This window comes from Diadema setosum, chromosome 3, assembly GCF_964275005.1.
Source record: "Diadema setosum chromosome 3, eeDiaSeto1, whole genome shotgun sequence".
NCBI classification, from domain to species: domain Eukaryota; kingdom Metazoa; phylum Echinodermata; class Echinoidea; order Diadematoida; family Diadematidae; genus Diadema; species Diadema setosum.
The window spans coordinates 36122607-36143270 of record NC_092687.1 but is presented as its reverse complement, the minus strand read 5'-3'; the positions used below and the strand labels follow the sequence as shown (position 1 = coordinate 36143270).

Here is a 20664-nt window from a genome sequence, read left to right as displayed (position 1 = left end):
TCACGATGGCTGACTTTTCCCATTCCGAACGTCTGTAGCATGTTTTGTGTTCTTTCAGTCTGGTCTCTAGCGATCTCCCTGTTTCACCTATGTAGACTTTGCCGCATTCGCATGGGATACGGTAGACACCTGGTTGTTTGTGTCTGGAGTCTTTGTCTTTGTGTGAGTGCAATGAATTGTGAAGTTTGCTGGAAGATGTATGACGGACCTGGATGTTGGCGGGACTTGAAGATGCGTTGTAGTTTGTGCGAGGTGGCGCCGAGGTAGGGAAGATTTACAGTTGTGATGGGCTGTTCCTTGGCTGCTTGGTGGGATGAGAAGGTGTTTGAGTGTTGATTTTGTGCTTGGGTATTGGTTGATAGTGGTGAGTGTGTCTGTGATATGTTCGAGTTCTTGTCGAAGATGTTCTTTGTCGCTGATTTGATGAGCACGTCGGACGAGAGCGGTCGGTACTGACTGACGGACTGCTGGATGATGGAAGGAGCGGTAGTGAAGATATCTGTCTGTGTGAGTGGGTTTGCGGTAGACCTGGTGAGAGAAAGTGCCAGCGTTGGTCTTTGTGACAAGAACATCGAGGAAGGGGGAGAATGGTTGTGTTCCGTTTCCACTGTGAATGAGATGTTGGAATGTTGTTCGTTGAGGTGTGTGAGAAGTCGTCAGTTGATCTGCTTGGTGTGGCCAGATGGTGAAGATGTCGTCGACATACCGGAGCCAGAGTGAAGGTTTGTGCTGTGCCGTGGCTAGTGCGTGACTTTCGAAATGTTCCATGTAAATGTTGGCAATGATCGGTGAGAGGGGAGCCCATGGCTGCGCCTTGTTGTCAATGCCATAGTTCAGTGACACGTGCACTTAACTGCGAAACATCGCTAAACATCGCTAAAGTATGTGATTTTTGGAGTTTCACGGAATTGTGTCTTGATGTACTCCGCCTGCAATATCTACGGATGAAACATTCTGAAGCTTTGGGACATCATGCCGAGTTCTTTGAGGACCTTTTCGTCAGATTTCTGTGAGTGAAAGTGAACTGAGTCCTGGGAGTCAGGATCTGCGTAGTCCCGTGTGTATACAGCAACGGCCGTAGCCGATTCAACATGCTGTGCGCAGATTCATCGGTGAGCAAAAACCAAATTTACCTGTTATGTACCCATTACTCTTCATTCTAAGAAGTTAACAGGTGAGCTCATTATTGTCACATACATCTTATCTCCCGACAATGTGCAAGATAAATAATGACGCAGCTTAAAATGAACACTTGTCACGGAACTCCTGGAGAAAGTAACTTTCGATACAAACTACCTAAATATGTGACAAAAGTAAGCCTTACAAAAGCAACTAATTACCTAAAATCTACATCTGAACGTCTCGGCAAGGAACCGACACAGATAGTGTCGAATATCTAACAAGTCTACTGAGGACATTTTGCCTTATCTACACATTGATATATGCAAGCACTTCGCCTGTCTGACTGATCGAGAATCAAACGACTCTAGTGAACATGATGCTAGCCGCCATATTGTCACAATCTCAGATGACGGCATAAGCAGTGCCCTCTGCTCTGTGTAGAAGGTCCCGCCTTCGATAACGATGGAATCGGATTTTGTGAACAAGTCTCTCCCTGCCGACATGATTAGGTCCATTCAAACTCGACTTGATTGTCTGGAATCCGTTCGACGTCCAGAATTGGACAATGGGACAAATACCCCCGATAGCTCTATCAACGATGATGTCAACTGCGCGGGTCACAATGAGGAGCATATTGGAGTGTGACGATGACCATAGTTACACGTCACCACCATCATCATCTGTCGCGGACACACACACACATTCCAACGATGTTCCAACGAACGACGTAAACGGGTCACTCTGTTCACAGCTGGATGAATACAGGAGGAAACACAAACACGTGTTCACGGCTTTTTGTTCTACTTCGGAATCGAATCCTATTGATGATCCAGCTTGAGTGTTCAGGCACCTCAGACAGATACGGAAAACAAGCCAGTGAATTCTATTACGTCAAACAACACCCTGGCGACTCAGACGGATGACGAAATTAAAATGTTTGCCAATCCATCACACAATACCACCCAAGCATGCCAAACAGAAGCGAGTGATTTTGTCTACAATGACGCATCTAGGCCTAGTCAACCGGACAGCGACTTCAAGGCAGATATTTTGCTAGTTGGAGATTTCAATGGTCAAATACATAGATCTGAAAAAGCTATCACGAAGGAAAGTGGTATTGTGCAAATCTTTTCCCTGTGCTAGAATTGATGATGCCTTTGACACAGCCAAAGATCTAGCTGGAAACACAACGTATCGGAAATCATTTCCAACTTGGCACCAATAACTTGGCCAATGACGAGCCGAACGAAATCGCATCACTCTGCGACTACATGCAAAAGTCTTTTGCAGAGCTCAAGACAATCACAATCTCGACGATAATTCATCGTAGGTCCTGGCACAGGTCCTGGCACGGTAAACACCTCTCGCGCATCGGAGGGGACTAGGCCTCCTGAGGCTGAGAAATCTGCTCAAAGTACAGATCCGGATTGTCCAGAAGATGCAACCCAGAACAAAAAAAAAAAAAAAAAAGAATAAAGTGAGAGGAAGGTTTCACTGACGCCGGACCTGGGACCCCTCATGAAAAGTACGGTAACAACAACGAAAGCCAAAGAAATATAGAGACCCGCACGTAGATGGCGTCAATATTCGGTACACGAATTATACGCCAGAAAATCTAATAACAACAACAACAACTTGTCCAGCACATCAGGTCGACAATCAGTGACGATGCATCGCCTTTTCGCAGACGGCAAGACTGGCATCGCAGGAAGAAGACTCCGAAGGGCAGGGTTTTTCCGCGAGATTGGATAGACAGCCTGCAGACCGCGAAAACACTGTTAGCTCAGCAGAATCACTGAATTATGTCGCGAACGAACAAAACGTATAAGAGATCAACGGCGTAGCCAGGATTTCATCTTGGGGAGGGGGGGGGCGGTTAGTCTGCGAGGGAGCGAAGCGACGAGCCGAGCGAGCGGAGCGAGCGAGGGGGGGGGGGATGGTGTGGGAGAGGGGTTCCCCCACCCACGGTAAGAACTTTTTGCATTTTGATGCTGTAAATGGTGCAATTTGATGCATGTTTTTGCGCGTTTTATCGACAGTCCCATTTGTTTAAGGTAGCAGTATATTTTAATGTAGATTATTATTTAACAATTTGCCTATAAAAAGGTATAATTTAAATACACTTCTTGTATTAATTCTTTTCACTGAATATCATGAACGCGACTGAACCCGAGCGAGCGGAGCGAGCGAGGGGGAGGGGAGGGTGTGGGAGGGGGGGGGGTGTGTCCCCCCTCCCACGGTAAGAACTTTTTGCATTTTGATGTTGTAAATGGTGCAATTTGATGCATTTTTTGCGCGTTTTATCGACGTGAAACAGTCCCACTTGTTTAAGGTTGCAGTATATTTTGATGTAGATTATTATTGAATAATTTGCCTGTACAATGGTATAATTTAAATACACTTCATGTATTAATTCTTCTCACTGAATATCATGTACGCGACTGAACCCGAGCGAGCGGAGCGAGCGAGGGGGGAGGGAAGGGTGTTGGAGGGGGTGTCCCCCCCCCCCAACGGTGAGAACTTTTTGCATTTTGATGTTGCAAATGGTGCGATTTCATGCATGTTTTTGCGTGTTTTAACGAGTTGAAACAGTCCCACTTGTTTAAGGTTGCAGTATATTTTAGTGTAGATTATTATTGAACAATTTGCCTATAGAATGGTATCATGTATTTTAAATAATCTTCTTGTATTAATTCTTACACTGAATATCACGAACGCTGTCTGTTCAGCAATCAAACGGAAAAAGCATGCACACGAGGGTGTAGATAGGGGCATATCCCTTCCACACGAAAGTGATTTTTGCGTTTTCAGACCTGAAATTCAGCGATCTGGTGCAAATTTTCGGTGCAATACTTTTTCATCGAAGTGCTAGAATCACGGAATTTAGCTCTTATTCGGAATTTGCATCATCTGTGTGAATGTACAAAGTCTAGTGAGGTTGAGCTTAGGGGAAGGGGATTCCCCTTCCCGCTCGCGGAGCTTTTGCGTTTTTTTAGAATTGAAATAAAGCGATCTGGGGCAGACTTTTTGCGGAAAATTCGGAAATTGTCATTCCCAAAAAATGTACCAAGCCTATAGTGGGTAACAAGCAATGAATGGGTGGCAAGATACCTCTCCCATATTCAAGGGAGCCTTTTTTTTTTCAGTTTTAAGCTTTTAGAACTGAAATGCAACAATCTGGCACACACTTTTGTTGGAATATCTGGAAATTTGTCAATCAGAAGAGAAGTGTAGCAATCAGAAGAGAAGTGTAGCAGGAGATTCTGTATAATTTTCTGATTGCAGTTTAACGTTTTGGTGCGCACATTTTGTGTCATATTTGGAAAACTGTTTAAGTTCAAAGTGTAGCCACAATCTACTTCTATGCATGGCTGAGGGGGGGGGGAGGGACGGGTGGGCAGGGAGAAGGCGAGAGCGAGTGTTATCTCCATCCTTCATTTACTATAGAGCTTTTGCCTTTTTAAGGTTGAAATTTAGATATCTCGTATACGCATATTAATTTGATGGAACATTTGGGAAATCACTGATGGGGGGGGGGGGGGAGAGAGAGAGACTAAGGGCCTTTAGGGAGGAAAGGGTCGATTAAAAGGGATAATTCCCCTTGTACATGAGGGAACTTTGAGTTTCCGGAATATAAGTGATAAGTCTTGTGCACTCAGAATTATTCATAATTTTGTGTAAATCTAAAAAGTGTACTAAGCTAGGGAAAGAGGCACAGAGGGGGAGGGGTTTCCAAGCACGAGAGATTTTGCATATTTTGAATAGAAATTCAACGATCTGGTGCACACTTTGAGTGAAATATTCAAAAGAAAATTTTGATCTTATTTCATTAAAGGTTGCAAAGGAGACCCGCTTCATGCATGCATACAGAATACACGCATTTTTTCTGCCTCCCAAATCCCCGGTCCAAATCTTAGGGGGGGGGGGGGGGCGACCGCCCCCATCGCCCCCCCCCCCCCCCGGCTACGCCAGTGGAAGAGATACAATGTAATGAAAGAGAATCTGTGGAGAACGAAAACAGCTATCACGAACTCATTGATGGTATAATTCCCAACGTTTATTATTCTAGGTTGAAAATATGTCATGTTAACATAAACTCTCTTCCGAATAAAATAAATGAGTTGAGTCTGTTGTTAGATAATGATCATTTTGATATTGTAGCCATTAGTGAAACTCATTGTGATGCAACAATTTCAGATACGGATTTCATAATAGACAATTTTACTGTAATACGTAAAGATCGATCAAGACATGGGGGAGGAGTCGCGCTTTATGTAAGAAAAAGCTTAAATTTCAGTCAAATAGATATTTGTGGAAATGATTTGGAGGTCATCTGGATTAAAGTTAAATTAAATTAAAACGAATAAATCCAGTGTTTGTATGTGTAATCTACCGACCTCCTAACTCATCCAATGATTTTGTTTTTTGTAACTTTATCAGACATGCTTCACTGTGTAAGCGAAAATGAAGGAGAAATCACAATACGTTGGTGATCTAAATTGTGATCTTCTTCCCGATAATCACAACTCACAGTCTCGCAGTCTTTTGTCAGTTATGAATACTAATCTCCTACATCAGCTTATTGATGTACCAACTCGCGTAACGCCCAACTCTAAGTCATTGATCGATCACGTGTATTCATCCAACCCCGAAGAACACCAGATGACTGGGGTCTTTGAGACACACATAAGTGACCATTATGTTGGTTTTTACTGTTTTTGGTACTACGAAGGTAGAGACCAAACATTTTGATAATGTAATTGAGTATAGATGTTACTGTCAATTTTTACACGAGAATTTTATCACTATGTTACGAAACATATTTTTTTAGACATTGACATTTGATTTTGTTTAGACATTGTAGATGATACCGATCCAAATAACGCTGTTAAAATGTGGTATACTTTGTATATGACAGCTGTCAATGAACACGCTTCCCTGAAGAGGAAGCGCCTTAGGTCAAAGCTATGTCCGTGGGTGACTGGTGACTTAATAGACACCATGAATAAGCGTGACTGGTACTACACGATGTCTAAGAAAGCAAGCAGCCCACAAAACTCTCATTTCTGGCTCATGTATGAATCCATGAGGAATGAAATTTCCACTAAAATCAAGGAAGCCAAAAATGATTACATAAATGCACTATTAAGTGAAAATGGTGGTACTCCGAACGCCATGTGGAAAACTAAAGCTTATTTCATCATCGAAGAATGACAATCAAATTAAGATTGAGTTAAATGGTGAGAAGTGTCTGATGCAAAAGAAATATAGCTAAGCAATTCAATGATTACTTTGTAAATTCTGTTGATATGTTGTTTAATCCAACAAATTTTGATATTTGTGAAAATAGCGGTGATATTAATCAGTTTGATAATGAAAGGGCTGTTGGTTATGTTCCCCCTGACATCTCATTTGATTTCCCTGATGTGACAGATGAATTTGTTGATAATGAAATCAACCGTATTCCAGTTTGAAAAGCCGCTGGTCCTGATGATGTTTCTATAAAATTATCAAAATATGCTTGCAATGCCCCGAATGTTTACCGAATGTAATTCAAAGCTTAACGCATTATATACTTAATTTATCATTGGACCAAGGATAATTTTTGGAAGATTGGAAAAATCGCACGAGTTCAACCCATACACAAAGCCGGAAGTAAATCAAGTGTTGAAACTTATCGACCTGTCTCATTATCAATAATGTCTAAGATATTAGAAAAAAAAATTGGCTAATGTATCATTCCAAGATTAGACAGTTCGGTTTCCGACCTAATCATTCGTGCGAAACCGCCTCTCTTTGTATGGTTGATCAATGGTCTCAGAATGTAGATCACGGATACGTAAATGGTGTTGCATTTATTGACATGAGAAGAGCCTTTGATGCAGTGAACCATATTGTTACTGAAACTGAAGTGTGTAGGTTGCACAAAATAGAAGTGTACGATGGTTTACTTCGAGGAAAGGTAGAAGTCAATTTGTATCTGTAAAAGGGGAAAAAAATCATCCATTAGAGCAATACAACATGGAGTTTCACAGGGTTCAGTGTTAGCGCCATTACCTTTCTCCATTTATTCATTAATGATTTACCCATGAGTATCCACAATGGAGAAATGTTTCTTTTCGCAGACGACGCAACTTTATCTGTGCGAGGTAGAAGCATGGACGAAATTCAGTCAAAACTGAACCATGCTCTTGAGGAGGTTTACACATGGACCCCCAAAAAACAAACTGCTTCTGAATATTAATAAAACTGTTAAAGTAATGGTAATTGGGTCTAGGCAAAAAGTCCAAACTTTAAATGTCAGCAGATTATATGTACAGATAAGATCAACTCCAGGTGAATGTGTTTCTCAGTATGAATGTCTTGGAATTATGATAGACGATAATTTACAGTTCAACAAGCATGTTGATAGAGTCGCCCGGCCGGCAAGTAAAGGAAAAATTAAAAGGCTCAAGGGAGCGTTCAACACTCATTATCTCAGCCTGTTATACTCGGGTTATATCCTCAAACATCAGTGCCTTGTATTGTTGCAATGTGTGGACCAACAGGTCAACAAAATTATGAAGCCATCAACAGGTTACATAAACGAGCCGCTTACATTACAGCTGGCTGTTCATGGGAAACTCCATTCGAGCAAGTGCTCAATCAGCGTAATTGGCCAACGTTAAACATTGTATTCCAAAGCAATGGCATGCATGACGTTTAAATGTGTGCACCATTTTGCACCCTCGTTATTAGCAAATAAGTTTGTTATGCATGATACAGTAGCCCAACGCGTTACACGCAACTCGCACCAGCGCAAACTTGAGATCCCGAGATGTAATACCGAATTTTACAGATCATTGTTGTGTGCACAGCGGTATCTCACTGGAATAATTTGCCATTGGAGACACAATGTTCCCCCAGCTTAGGTTTGTTCAAAAGCAGATTATGAGATGTGTGAGTCTAGAGACACGATGTTCCCCCAACTTAGAATGTTCAAAAGGGGCCTATGATATGTGTGTTTTAATATCGAGATTTTTTTTTTTAATCAATGATTAATACTTTCACAGTTTTATCGGTTGTTTGAATTGTGCAATAAATGCCATTGTTGTAGTTTTTCCCAATTCGTTTTTGTTCATTTAGAAACGTTGTTGTATTTACATGTCTTTTAAATTGTTCTATAAGCGTTATATGTTTGATTTTGATTCTATTGAATGTATATTTATATATATTTTTTTCTTTGTTTGTTAGTAACTGTAATTCTGGAATGTTTTATGCATGTGTTGTGTTTTAAAGGGCCCCGATGAAAACCAGCCAGTGCTGACTTGGACCACCATTTTTAAAGATGTGAAATAAATAAAATAAATAAGTGAATGATAACCGACAGCGACCGAGCGGGGAATGATAAATTGAACGAGGATTAGGGAAATTTCACATTTAATAGAAATGAAATCATGGATTTGATGCAAACTTAAATGAAACATTTCGGAATCTGTCAATCTAAATATGCCAGGAAAAGGACGGAGGTGTGACGGGGGAGGGGGATACCCCCTTCCACGCGGGAGAGATTTTGCTATTTTAGAGTTGAAATCTAACGATCTGGTGCACACTTTGAGTGAAATACTGAAAAATTATAATCTTAATAAAAAGGTTGAAAGCGACTTCATGCACATGCTTACAGTATACACGTAATATTTCATTCCCGCCCCGCCCCCCCCCCGCCTTCCAAATCCCCGGTCCAAATCTTGGGGGGGGGGGGGAGGGCGACTGCCCCATCACTTCTCTCCCCCCCCCCCCCCCTTGGCTACGCCGGTGCCTATAGTAGCCCAAAAATTCACTCTACTTGTCAAGTATTCAGTTGAATAAAGAACTTAATGTATAAATCTAATTTGATATTGTGTATTGCCATAATTTCATTGAGGTTGTTTCAATCATGAAAATCCAAATAAGCAGAAGTCCAGTTTATATCTAAGAGATCTATCTATTGAAATGCAGTGTTGAATAACATTCCCGGTTGAGCATGTGTAGCCTGAATGATCCGGGGAAAGTTGTGAAAGGTTTCTAGAGAACTTTTGATTGAATGGAATAAAGTTATATAGTCATGATGATAAGCTATGATATTATTAGGTGCTAAAGGTCTGTTTATTTTGTTCCTAAATATAAATATTTTTCTTTTAAAGAAAATGGCAAAAAAAAAAATGAAGTGAACGTGTATTGTGTCTAAGAAACTTTTGTAATTAAATTTGAAATTTTAACCTACAAGAGGTACCCGTGAGGTACTTTATGAAGTTGACAAAAATTCTTGCCATTTCCATAAGGATTTAATACCCTCATATTTTTAGAGAAAATATGATATGAAAACATGCCTCCTCTAAAGCAATGAATACTCTTAATTTCATAAAGAGGAATTTTCATTACTGCTCCCCCTCTGTTAAGGAGAAACTGTATTGGTCCGACCACATCTGGAATACGCTTCGGCATCCTGGGATCCACATACAGTAAAAAACATCCAAGTTTTAGAAAAGGTGCAAAGACAGGCAGCAAGATAACCAATTCATACGGGAGGGATATAAGTGTGACGCATCTCCTCAGTAAATTAAACTGGATCCCTCTGAAAGACAGACGAGAGGAACATCGACTCACATGCCTGTACAAGATCCTCCATGGCCACCTGGACATACAGTATGATAACATACTTAGAAACAAGTTCACAAGGGAAAGAAGGGGACATGTATACCAAGCAGTTTGTGATAGATCAAACTTCATCTGATGTCTACAAGTTTTCTTTTTTTCCACGCACTGTAAAAGCGTGGAACAACTTGGCTACATCTACTATTTCCCAAAAGGACCCCCCCTAAGTTCAAACATGCCCTGTCTGAGGACCCTTCCCTCTCATCCCTTCTCTGAAAGTCCACCCTCTACGCAACCTCCAGTTAAAACTCCACAGGAGATGTTTAGGAGGTCTACTTATCTAAGTTATAACAGTGGAGTCTTTGACTAGTTTTCACTCCAGATAAGTATACTTTCATTCACATAAAGAAGTAATAATTTGAAAGTAAGAGCGCTGAAAAGGCCTATAATTCAAATATTCCCAGTTTGACACAAGCCTGCCAGACGTTTGGACCACTGATGAACAGTGCTAGGCCTTCCGACCAACTTGAAGGTTCGATTATCCCCGCCCACTGCTAGAGGGCGGCAGCCACTTGCGTTTCACATACAGCATGCATGCGCATGCAAGGTATGACCACTGACCTCCAGCAGGGGTGATAAGTCGACGGAAGCTTTGGTGACATGATAATGGTAAGCCTCAGAAAATGTATGAGCAGTGATGAGATAATGACAATCGTTCATGTCCACTTTTTTTTTTCTTTTTGCTTCATGAAGAGTTAGCGTATGTAGTGTGCGTGTGCCGTGCGCAGTGGTGCGTAGGATACGAACTTCCAGCTATATTGCCAACAGAACACTAGATGTGTCTACGTGTAGTCCCATGCATCGATAAACATGTTACCAGGTGGAACAACTGCAATGTTCCGACATAAACATGTTACTGTTAGGCCTATTGTTCAAACGTTACACGTTATGTATAGACCTGGATCTAATCTAAGCGTGTATAAAATTGGTAGGGGGTCTAGCTAGCTACCCTGCCTGTAACCAGTATGCAGTAGTTTTTCTGTACCACTAACTAGATTTCAGTATGGTTGAGGGGCCAGGGCAGGGGTCTAGTCTACTGTCTAGATATCACGCACGAAAATTTGTGATAAAGGCCCTAGGTGCTAGTAGGTCCTACTCTTTAGTCTTAACACTAACAATACATAGATAGTCTTATGAATAGTCAAATAGAAATTATTCCACAAATCATACCTGAATTTCTCAATAAATATCACGAAAATGCAGAAAAATCACCTCCCAGAATCTCCTGATGATACGATGACGTATGACGGAGTAGTTTAGTGCGCTGTCGCCGTTTGTATGTCGGACTTAATTTTATGCATTCAATTTCTCGGGGTATGTAATTAAAGGTCGCGCAGCTGCCCTTATGTACTAAAATGTAGTTTCATGCGTGAAAGTGTCTGCCCCTCTGCCATGTCTGCGGCTGTACACGTAGTAACGTGCTTCGGGCAACTTCGGCTTTCGCAAAATATTATAAACATAAAAGATCGATCAAACAAATTACAAATTCTATCAGCTATGAACGAGACAAGAGAGATGACACGTCTAGGCTACAACATCCTTAAAACAGATTTTAAGCTAAGGTAGGTAAATTACAAGGTAAAAAATTGGAAATTAGTGAAAAATTTGTTCGAAATCAAAATTTCTTACCTGCTTCCTTCTCATGTTTAGCGGTTGTCAGGTATGTTTATTCCATGGGCGTATCGACAAATTTTGCGCTTAGTCCTACGCGTAATATTGCTTGCTATACACAGTTTCGCTATGCACGACCATTACATGTGTAAGTCCCTGCGCGAGATCTACACGTAGTAGTACCGTTAGTGCACCAGTTTTCAACAGGACCCAGATTTCGACACCCAGCAGATAATTCTTATAAAATTTTATATTCAATAAAAACGTCTGACTTCAGCAATCAACCAACTTATCAATCACATTTCTAGTCTTATATAAACACCGTTCGTCACTTGTCATCATAATCCGACGGCAGAATATTTAGGAGAAAAGCAACACAGTGTCGGCAGAAATGTTAATGTCAGCCATTTTTAGGGGTTCAAAACAATATGATGTATTTTGTATACTTAAATTAAATTCACCCGTGCCGGATATCTTGCTTTAGTATCAGTTTGTTTGCCAAATCTTGATGTTTGATTTCATAATCGTCTTTAGTAATTTCATGGCTGAATTCGTGATAAATGAGCAATCTTGTAGAAAGAGTTGGCTTTGAGAATGTGGCACCAGATTTCGACATTCCCATATCAAGACACGTTATAGAGGAAACAACAAGTTCTTGCGCCGGTATGATTGCTAGTTTGCGTCCACAATGCAGTGTACGCATATTGTACGCGCCATGTGATTTCTGTGTGATGCGCGCTATGATTGTGTCGAAAAATGATGCTGGGTGTCGAAATCTGATGCCAGCGACGGCGTGACGGAAATCGCTTAAAAATTGAACGCGAGTGCATTCAAATGGGAATTCGTTTAAGGCATATTATTATTGGCCTTTGTAGCTCAACTTCATATCGAAATTCCGAGGTAAAACGGTGCAGTATTGATGGTAAACAAGGAAATGTGCTAAAGTGTCGAAAACCGGTACCCTTACTGTACCCTTACTATACATTGCCCTGTCACTGTACCCTAACACAAGTGTCGCGACTGGCGCACAGAGTCGGAGAAGCATGACCCAGTCGCATACCATGGCCGGCATATCAAGTGTAACCCTGTGAAATCCAACATAGCGCGAATGCAAAGCATTCGCACAGTATAACTGTGTACAAGGAGCTCCCTGGGATTAGGTGTACATGTACAGTTTTGTAGTGTGAATAAATTGTAAAACTAAAAGGTAGGTGTTTCTCATAAAGTCCTCTTCATTTCCAAAAACACCCTGTCCTTGTCACTTTCGACACCAATAACTTTGGAAAGAATTACAATTATACTGCTACTTTGAAAGTTGACATTAATCATCTAGATTTACAAAATGTGTTAATAAAATAAAGCATGCCCAATATCAGCTTAATCTGATGACCCCTTCATTGTTGTTGCTCTGGTGTTTACCATCCTGTCTTTTGTTCAATTTATCGTAGAGCTACACTGTAGCAAGGCTTTGTGAAGATTAAGCACTTGAACAGACCCTGTAATTCAGAGCCTCTTTTTCTCAGTTCACACTTTCTAGAGTGTGTGCATTCTTTCCAATATTAGGAAAGGTTAGGTGAGTCCATTTGAATTGAATTATACATCATTTTATTGCTTTAAGTTTGCTCTTTCCGAATCTACTCTAAACTAAAATTCCATGTCTAGCAACTCTTTGTTGGTTTTGTGATGCAGGGTCACAAATGGCCCCATTTGTGGCAGGCCTTGTACAGGTGCCCATTTGCAGTCTTATCAGGTGTCACTTCCCATAACACTTGCGAGTAACTGCATTTAAAAGTGAGACTAACCACAGTATGATGTTCATTCGCAGCTGTTAATAGATTGAGGAATGGCAGTGCCTCTACCAGAAATATGCACCCTGCAGCAAACAGTGTTGATTTCTCTAGTTTATTCTGCGTTGTATGTAGCCCAACCAGACGCTGTTACTACGCTGTGCGAAGCTCTACGTATCTACGTACAGTGACTGGGCTGTGTATTGTTATGTTGTATGTAGATCTTAGTAGGCTTACACATAGATTTGTTGTTGAAATGCCTTGTGAAGCCAAGGCAAAAGTGGACCAAGACATTGTAGCAGCTCAACTTTTCTCTGTTTCTCTCTCCTCCACAATCTCTCTCTCTCTCTCTCCGCTCCCATCTCTCCGTCTTTCCCACTCTCTCTCTCCCCCTCTCTCTGTGGGTCATTGATCCTCTCCGCTGGATCTCCTCAAACAATCAGATTCTCTATCAGGTATTTATATCAGCAAACTCTCCAATGATGATGTGCGAGCCTCTGCTCGCCAGTGTGTCTGTTCGCAGTGTTATGACGGATTCAATTGCTACATTGTTGTATTCTAAGCGGAACAAATTCTCTCCCACCTGACGTCCACTCTTCTTCTTAGGCTGCAGCGGTAATGTGCATAAATAAGGCCGCCCATAAATAATCTCAAAACAAGGTAATCGCTTGTCGACACTGACCACTACAGTACTTTGTAACCTTCTTTAACCCCCTTGTTTCACTGTCTGATACTGGAGAGATGAGTCACCTCTCTGCTAATATAGAATGTATGTATAATTATCAACTGCTCTTTGTGTGACGATATCACAGTGTGTCACAATGCCATCATCACTTTTAATACTTGCTCCGACAACTTGCCTCGGTGCAGAGCCTCTAAGAAAACCTTTTATCTACAATGTTCGCCCAGAGTGCCTTATGTCTCATTTTTCTATGATTTGACTTTAATTACATGTAACGTTAGTGAGTAGGTGTTGCTGTGGAGTGTTTACTTGCTGCTGTGCAATACGGACAAACAAGACAAACACACACACACCTATCCTCACTAAAACATCACTGCTAACATGTATACAGTGTAGGTGTGATTATATTACGTTTTTGTTTCTTTGCTTTTCTTTTATCTTGCAGAGCGCCATCTGGTGTCATCAGTATGATTGTTTTCAACCTACCTGTAGTTTGTCTCAGAATATTTGGAAAACTCAGGTAGGAGGCTAATATATTCTATAAATTACACCGTATTGCACCATTAATTGTCAACCTACGTACCTGTGTGTACACAGACTCCAACCCCAAGCACCTTCTGATCTGGAGATTCTCCCGCCTGAAACCCCTAGCAAACGGGAGACTCCAAGTTGATGTACGTGCGAAGTTCCTAGGGTTCTATGTGTTCTCTGGTGCTATCTAAGGCTTATTTTTTTTTTTTCAAGATACGATAGCAATAAGTAAGAAATCCTTTCCACCGGGAGACACAGAGCCAGGGCAGGAGAAATCAAATCTCAAGGGGGAGAACGGGAGATTTTGCAAAAATGGGCTTTCGGCGGGAGATCTCCCGTCGAAAACGGGAGAGTTGGAGTCTCTGTGTGTATTCTGTATTTGTTCTGCATGAATTTTAGTTGATAAGAATCAATCATGAATAGCTTTTTTAATAGTCCCGGTACTACAAACGTATCATGTACCATGCATGTGTTTGACAACAGCAGTTTGGCTATTACAATGTAAAACAGATGTTGCTTTTCATGCATTTTGATGACCAGTAGCAGTACACTAATATCAGAAATCAGAATGAAATTTTCCTTTAAAAGAAATACTGGTGCAAACTGGTCATAAGCCTACACATAATAGTATACTCCCAAGTGAAAATTCAACTTGTTTCAAAGTATTAAAAATACATTGTATTTTAATACAGGGATTTAACCCACTGAAGAAGCCGGCAGTACTGTATAGGTGGAATATTTCGCGAAGTTTTTATTTTTGCAAATTTCATGAGTCGGGTGCTATTCGCGAAATTAATGCGGAAATAATGACTCTGATCCCGTTATGAATATGGCACACACGTATACATTTCTCTGTGTAGTACAATACTTCACGATCGTGAATTTAACCACTTGCAAAATCGTTGGGAAGTCCTGATTTGTCAAAATTTAGACTCGCTAAATATATGCCGTATACAGTATGTGTTTCAAAGTGATGCTCAGCTGCGCTTCAGATATTTTGGCTGTGTGTGTACTTAATACAGATATCGGTGGTACAGCTTTGCAAAATATGTGACGGGGGTTCTCTAATTGTTCAAGCCAGGCCAGCCCTCCCACCGTGTGGTGTCCAACATGGCACCATTTAAGTCATGGATTAGTTGTTGAAATGGCCATAATATGAAAAGAAGATCTAAAACACAAGCATATGAAAGAAATGAATTTCTGCAATAGACTACAGTGTATGATTAACCCGTTGAGGACGGTTTGATTTGGCTAAAACACGCATTTCCCATAGACGCTTGCCCGAGTATACTCGGGACTCGTCCTCAACGGGTTAAAAGAGTGTTGCTACATTTTTTCTTTCGTGTTTGCCTGTATTGACTTGGGTATAGTGATTACACACATTGACTGTTCCTTCTAGAGTTTTCACCACGCATTTGGCAAGGCAGCATGCGTGGACAGAAGTGCGATCTTCCCCTGGGGTCAAAGGTGTCTCGCAATGTCTGTCGAACGTGCTGAAGACTTCTGTCGGGCTCACAGGAGTTGGTATTTGCGCCCTTCCAGTTAAAGCTGTGCCTGAGAAGCCATCCCAAGGACTTCCGGTGAGTGTTTTGTCCTTTTTACACGTAAAGTTTTATAGTTTTGTTTTGTTTTGATAGCAGCTTTAATCGCCAAGAAAATACAGAATGTATCTCAACTTAACAAGAATGGAATTAGCTCATTATGCCATAAAACTCTTACAGTATGATTTAAAGGGCATGACTTACCATTTGCAGATGAAACAAAAACCCAGCATTAGTGCTTTAAAATAGTTCTCAAATGTGAGTTAGGGATAGAAACAACCACTGTAAAAATTTAAATATGTGTTGTCTATGTTATGTATTGCTAAATACACAAACTGTGAACTGTAGTTACATGTACGTATAATAAGAATGTTTCCAGACTAAACCATCTACAGTTATGGTTTATTAAAAAAAAAAAAAAAAAAAGAAAGGAAAAAAAGTATTGATATCTCCTTCATATATTTAAGGCTTTATTGCAAAAATTTTATATGGTAGGATGTTTTGTGATACAACAGACCTACGTTGTACACATGCATCAAATGTGATATCTTGAAAAAAATTTACATCACTGCTCCCAAAGGTAAACTGGACCTTTAAATATTGACAGATAACGGTCAATGAAACATCATGGTGCTGGTGCCTTTCTGTTGCAGGAAGTAAATCCAAACAACCTCACCAGTGGCACGCTAATAAAAAATGCAGCTTCGATGGCCGTCGACTCATCATCCACTCTCCTGACACAGACCTTTGTGGCCATCATGGAGAAATACAAGGAGCTTGCTCAGGTAATGCCTGAAAATAATTATACAAACTATAATGGTATTCTGTGACCAGTCAACTCAAAACAAACCAAAAGTTGCAGATTAGGATTCTCTGTCATGTCCGAAATATGTCGGTTTAGGTCCACTGCCTCAAAATTTTTAGGTTTGTCTTCTTTATTCTGGAGAATAATATTTACTCTACTGGATGTCAAATTTGAGGTTCAGAGCAAAGAAAAAAATGACATTTTTCTGCACCATCATTTTGTTTTATTAGCATTATTTTTTGTGTGTGTGGCAGGCACTGTTTTTGCTGCATACATGAGTGCCCTTATTAAATCTTTCAATCCCCTTTTCTCCATTTTCTATGAGACTGCACCTCTGAACTCTCTCATATTTCAACCACTCTTTGAATGGGAAATCTGTTTTAGTGTAAGGTTTGTGGTTTTTGAGCTGGGTGGTCTCATATGGTTCTATCATGTCAGGTTATGATAGCCTCTTACCATTCCTCTACCAGAGGCCCTGCTGTAATTACTTCCCTATCATTCCCTCTGTTTAAACTATTTATACACCTGGGTCAAGAGAGATATAGTGGGTAAAAACATTTTTTCATGGATGTAGGCATTGAGGGAATTCAAACTTGGGACCTCAAATGTTGAGAATCCTATCTAGTGTGCTACTAAACAGTGCAGCCACCTTGATAATTTGAATTTTATGCTCTTACCATATAGTCTTGAACAACTGAAATGGTATGAGGATTATCACACTCTTAAAGGGAACGCAAACCCAAAGAGCAATGTGAATTGAGTGAAAGCAGCAACATTTAGTAGAACACATCAATGAAGGTTCGGGGAAAATCCGACAATCGATGCAAAAGTTATGAATTTTTAAAGTTTTGGTGTTGGAACCACTGGATGAGGAGACTACTAGAGGTTATGAGTGGACAACAATACAAAGAAAATATAAAGGAAAATCAACAAAAATTCACCTTTTCTAGCCTTATGAAAGAGCACTTGACTTGCAGTTTAATGTTTCCAGGTTAGCATGCCTGTACAGTGACAGGGCATTAAACTGTACATTACTTGAATATGAGACCGTTTTGAAGCAAATAATTTTCACACAACAATAGATATGTAATGTACTCTTAAGTGAATCCCACAAGGATTGGAACAAATCATCCCCCAGCATTCCCACTGATTCCCACTGATCAGGTACTAGCCATCCCCTTTAACCCTAACTAGGCCGGGCTATTTAGGAAGATCATAGAGCCGGGGGGGGGGGGGGCCTCCCAGGCCCCCCCTCCAGATCTCGGCCGTCGACCGCGCGATCGCGACAAAAATTGGCACACACATTGCCTATGATGTAATCTAAAGTACCATGAAGTTAAATTTAAAAAAAAATTATCATTTATGCTAAATTATGCTAATCTATGCGTGATGATGCATGAAATCAGACAATTTGGTATAAATCACTAAATAAAGCTCAAAATGGGCACATTTTTTGTGTAAATATTCTTTTTAGTGTCCTGAGCAAATATAAGAGAAAAAAATTGTGCCATCAGAAAAAAATTCTTAAGTATTTTATTGTTTTTTGAATTTCTTATGTATTTCTTTGTTTTTTCGACTTTATGTTTTTCATTGTTTGTTCAATGAAACTTGTTTGCGACATTGTTCCGAACAAGAAAATATATTAATAATTGATTTTAATCAATAAAACCCCCAAATAATCATGCTTTTGTGAAATAGTGCCTGTAAGCACAGTTTGCATTGAAATTGTACACAAATTCACGTTTTTGAGCAATTTTTGGTCTGACATGCACATACACATATTAATACGCAACTTCGAAACCGCGCGCCCGGGCATCGCAAATTTGGTGTCAAAAGATGCGGGAGACTTGAAAGAAAAAAGTCATGAAACGTCGCGGCGATAGCTTTTCGCGTTAGCGATACATCGCGTGGAACGTCGTGGGGGGGGGGCCTACAGGTATGATTTATTGAGAAAAATAGTGATACACAGTCATATCTTCTTATGTTTTAGAATTCATTGCAAAGTTTTAACATGGTAGGCTGTTTTGTGATAGAACTGACCTACGCAAGGTTATGCATCATATGTGATATCTTGAATAATTTGAGAAGCTCATTACATGCATGATGGCATTTCCCTGTAACATCTTTGTACTGTGGTCTATAAATGGCTTTTCGTGAGGACCATGCCTGATACAAACTGTTTTGTTTCTGGTCTGTGCACCATCCAGGATATCGAGAATCTGATGGAATTGCTGCAGAGACATCGTCACCTTGAGAAGCTGGGGTACGAAACGCAGGATGTCTGGCAGGAAGTGGTGGAGGCCCGGGTTCACATTGACGACAGGCGGCACGAGATACAGGTGTGCCTGAATGCATGTTCCCAAAACTTGCCCAACTCTACAACACACTATTAAAAGGGAGAAGATCACCCTAGTATGTGTAGATTTAGTGAATGCAGCAAATTAAGTAGAAGACATTGGTGAAAACTTGCTGACAATCCATCCAAAAGTTGTGAATCTTTATAGAGTTTTGGTGTTGCTGTCACTGGATGAGAAGACTTCTACAGTTTGTGATGTCACATGCGTGGAACAATATTAAGAAAGAGATAAAGACAATTCTACATGCTGTCATTTTTCTAGGATAATAAAAAAGAACTTGACTTGGCCACTTCAATAGACGGTGAATAATGTCACAGCTTTTACACGGATTGTCTGATTTTCCTCAAACTTTCACTGATGTGTTCGATCAGTATTGCTGCATTTTCTCAGTCCACACAATTTTTATTTTATTTCATTTTTTTGGATAAACTTGTTCTTTAAGTACATGTACATGTAGCTGAAGGTTGTAGAACCCTTTACGCGAACAACATTTACACACTTCTATAGAATGTAGAACTTGGTTTCTTTCCTATACTCTGGTCAAGACTGGTGTAATATTGTTTTGAGCTGAATTGCTAAACTTGATGATTATCATTGCTCTTGTCAGGAAATTCAATAGATTGGAAAAAAAAATCTAAAATGTTGTTGCACAGAGATATAGTTTTTTTCTCTCACCTTTCTCATGGTTATTTCAAAAAGGTGCTATTTTATTTATGTGAAGACAGATGATTGATAGTTATGAGAGACTTCAAATGTGATCACATCCCAACTTGATTCTCCAGGATCTGGAAGCCATCCTGAGCAGCGCCCTCTTGGCTCTGGAGGCAGCATCGGAAGCTGCCTTCCAGGCGGGCAATGAGGAGCTAGCAATGATGGGTCGTGACCGCTGTCACTACGCCAACAACCAGCTGGCCATGACGAGGGCTGTGATCAAGCAGTCGGAGGAGGCCCTCGTGCGGCTCCAGGCTGACGCGATACGAGAGGCCGAGACAGAAGGCAAGGAGAAGGAGGCAAAGTCGTGACATGATGAAACATTCTCTGAGTAGCTTTGAACAGTATCTTGCAGTTTAATTAAATGCACCGTAGCGTGGGGATTCATGGAGTAGGAAGGCAGGCCTGGTTTGGCTTTTTTTGAGAGTGCCCACAACAAATTATGTACAGCATTGATACCATTGATCTCTGTGTATGAAGTACATGTATACACACAGCCGATTGGGGTTGACCATCGTCGGTGCATATATTTGCTGACCAGTGCTATATGGGGTTTTAACTGTGCCCCGGTGGGCAGTAAATGATTTGGACCGTCCATGGATCTCTATGCTACTGGTAAATGTATGTGCATGCCATGATGCAGAAATGGATTGTGTTACATACAGTGGGATACTTTTGCGGCTTCCTGGACATGTATGCTGGTGCAGTGTGATCTCTGCTGTAGAGAGGATGCTGTGTGAAAAGGACCATGGTATTATTACCTCTGCCAAGGGAGGAGGTTACGTTTTCATTACCGTTGGTTTGTTTGTTCGTTCGCTAGTTAGTTTAGTTAGTTTGTCCGTGT

The 20664-nt window shown here is 40.7% G+C and overlaps 1 protein-coding gene across 1 annotated transcript; it reads left to right on the top strand.

Moving 5' to 3' along the window:
• The first annotated feature begins 682 nt into the window (after positions 1 to 682).
• LOC140246824 (diablo homolog, mitochondrial-like) lies at positions 683 to 20131 on the top strand. Its single transcript, XM_072326153.1, has 7 exons — positions 683 to 722; positions 1679 to 1763; positions 14321 to 14395; positions 15806 to 15986; positions 16601 to 16732; positions 18960 to 19091; positions 19892 to 20131. Exons 1-7 carry the CDS (start codon positions 683 to 685, stop codon positions 20129 to 20131), a joined length of 885 nt encoding a protein of 294 aa, XP_072182254.1.
• The last annotated feature ends 533 nt before the right edge of the window (positions 20132 to 20664 follow it).

Bases quoted from the DNA above. Each gene is read 5' to 3' on its own strand.
- LOC140246824 (XM_072326153.1), top strand. From the start codon at position 683: ATGGTGAAGATGTCGTCGACATACCGGAGCCAGAGTGAAG. The intron at 15,987-16,600 runs GTGAGTGTTTTG...TTTCTGTTGCAG, and splicing joins AGCCATCCCAAGGACTTCCG to GAAGTAAATCCAAACAACCT. The intron at 19,092-19,891 runs GTGTGCCTGAAT...TTGATTCTCCAG, and splicing joins ACAGGCGGCACGAGATACAG to GATCTGGAAGCCATCCTGAG.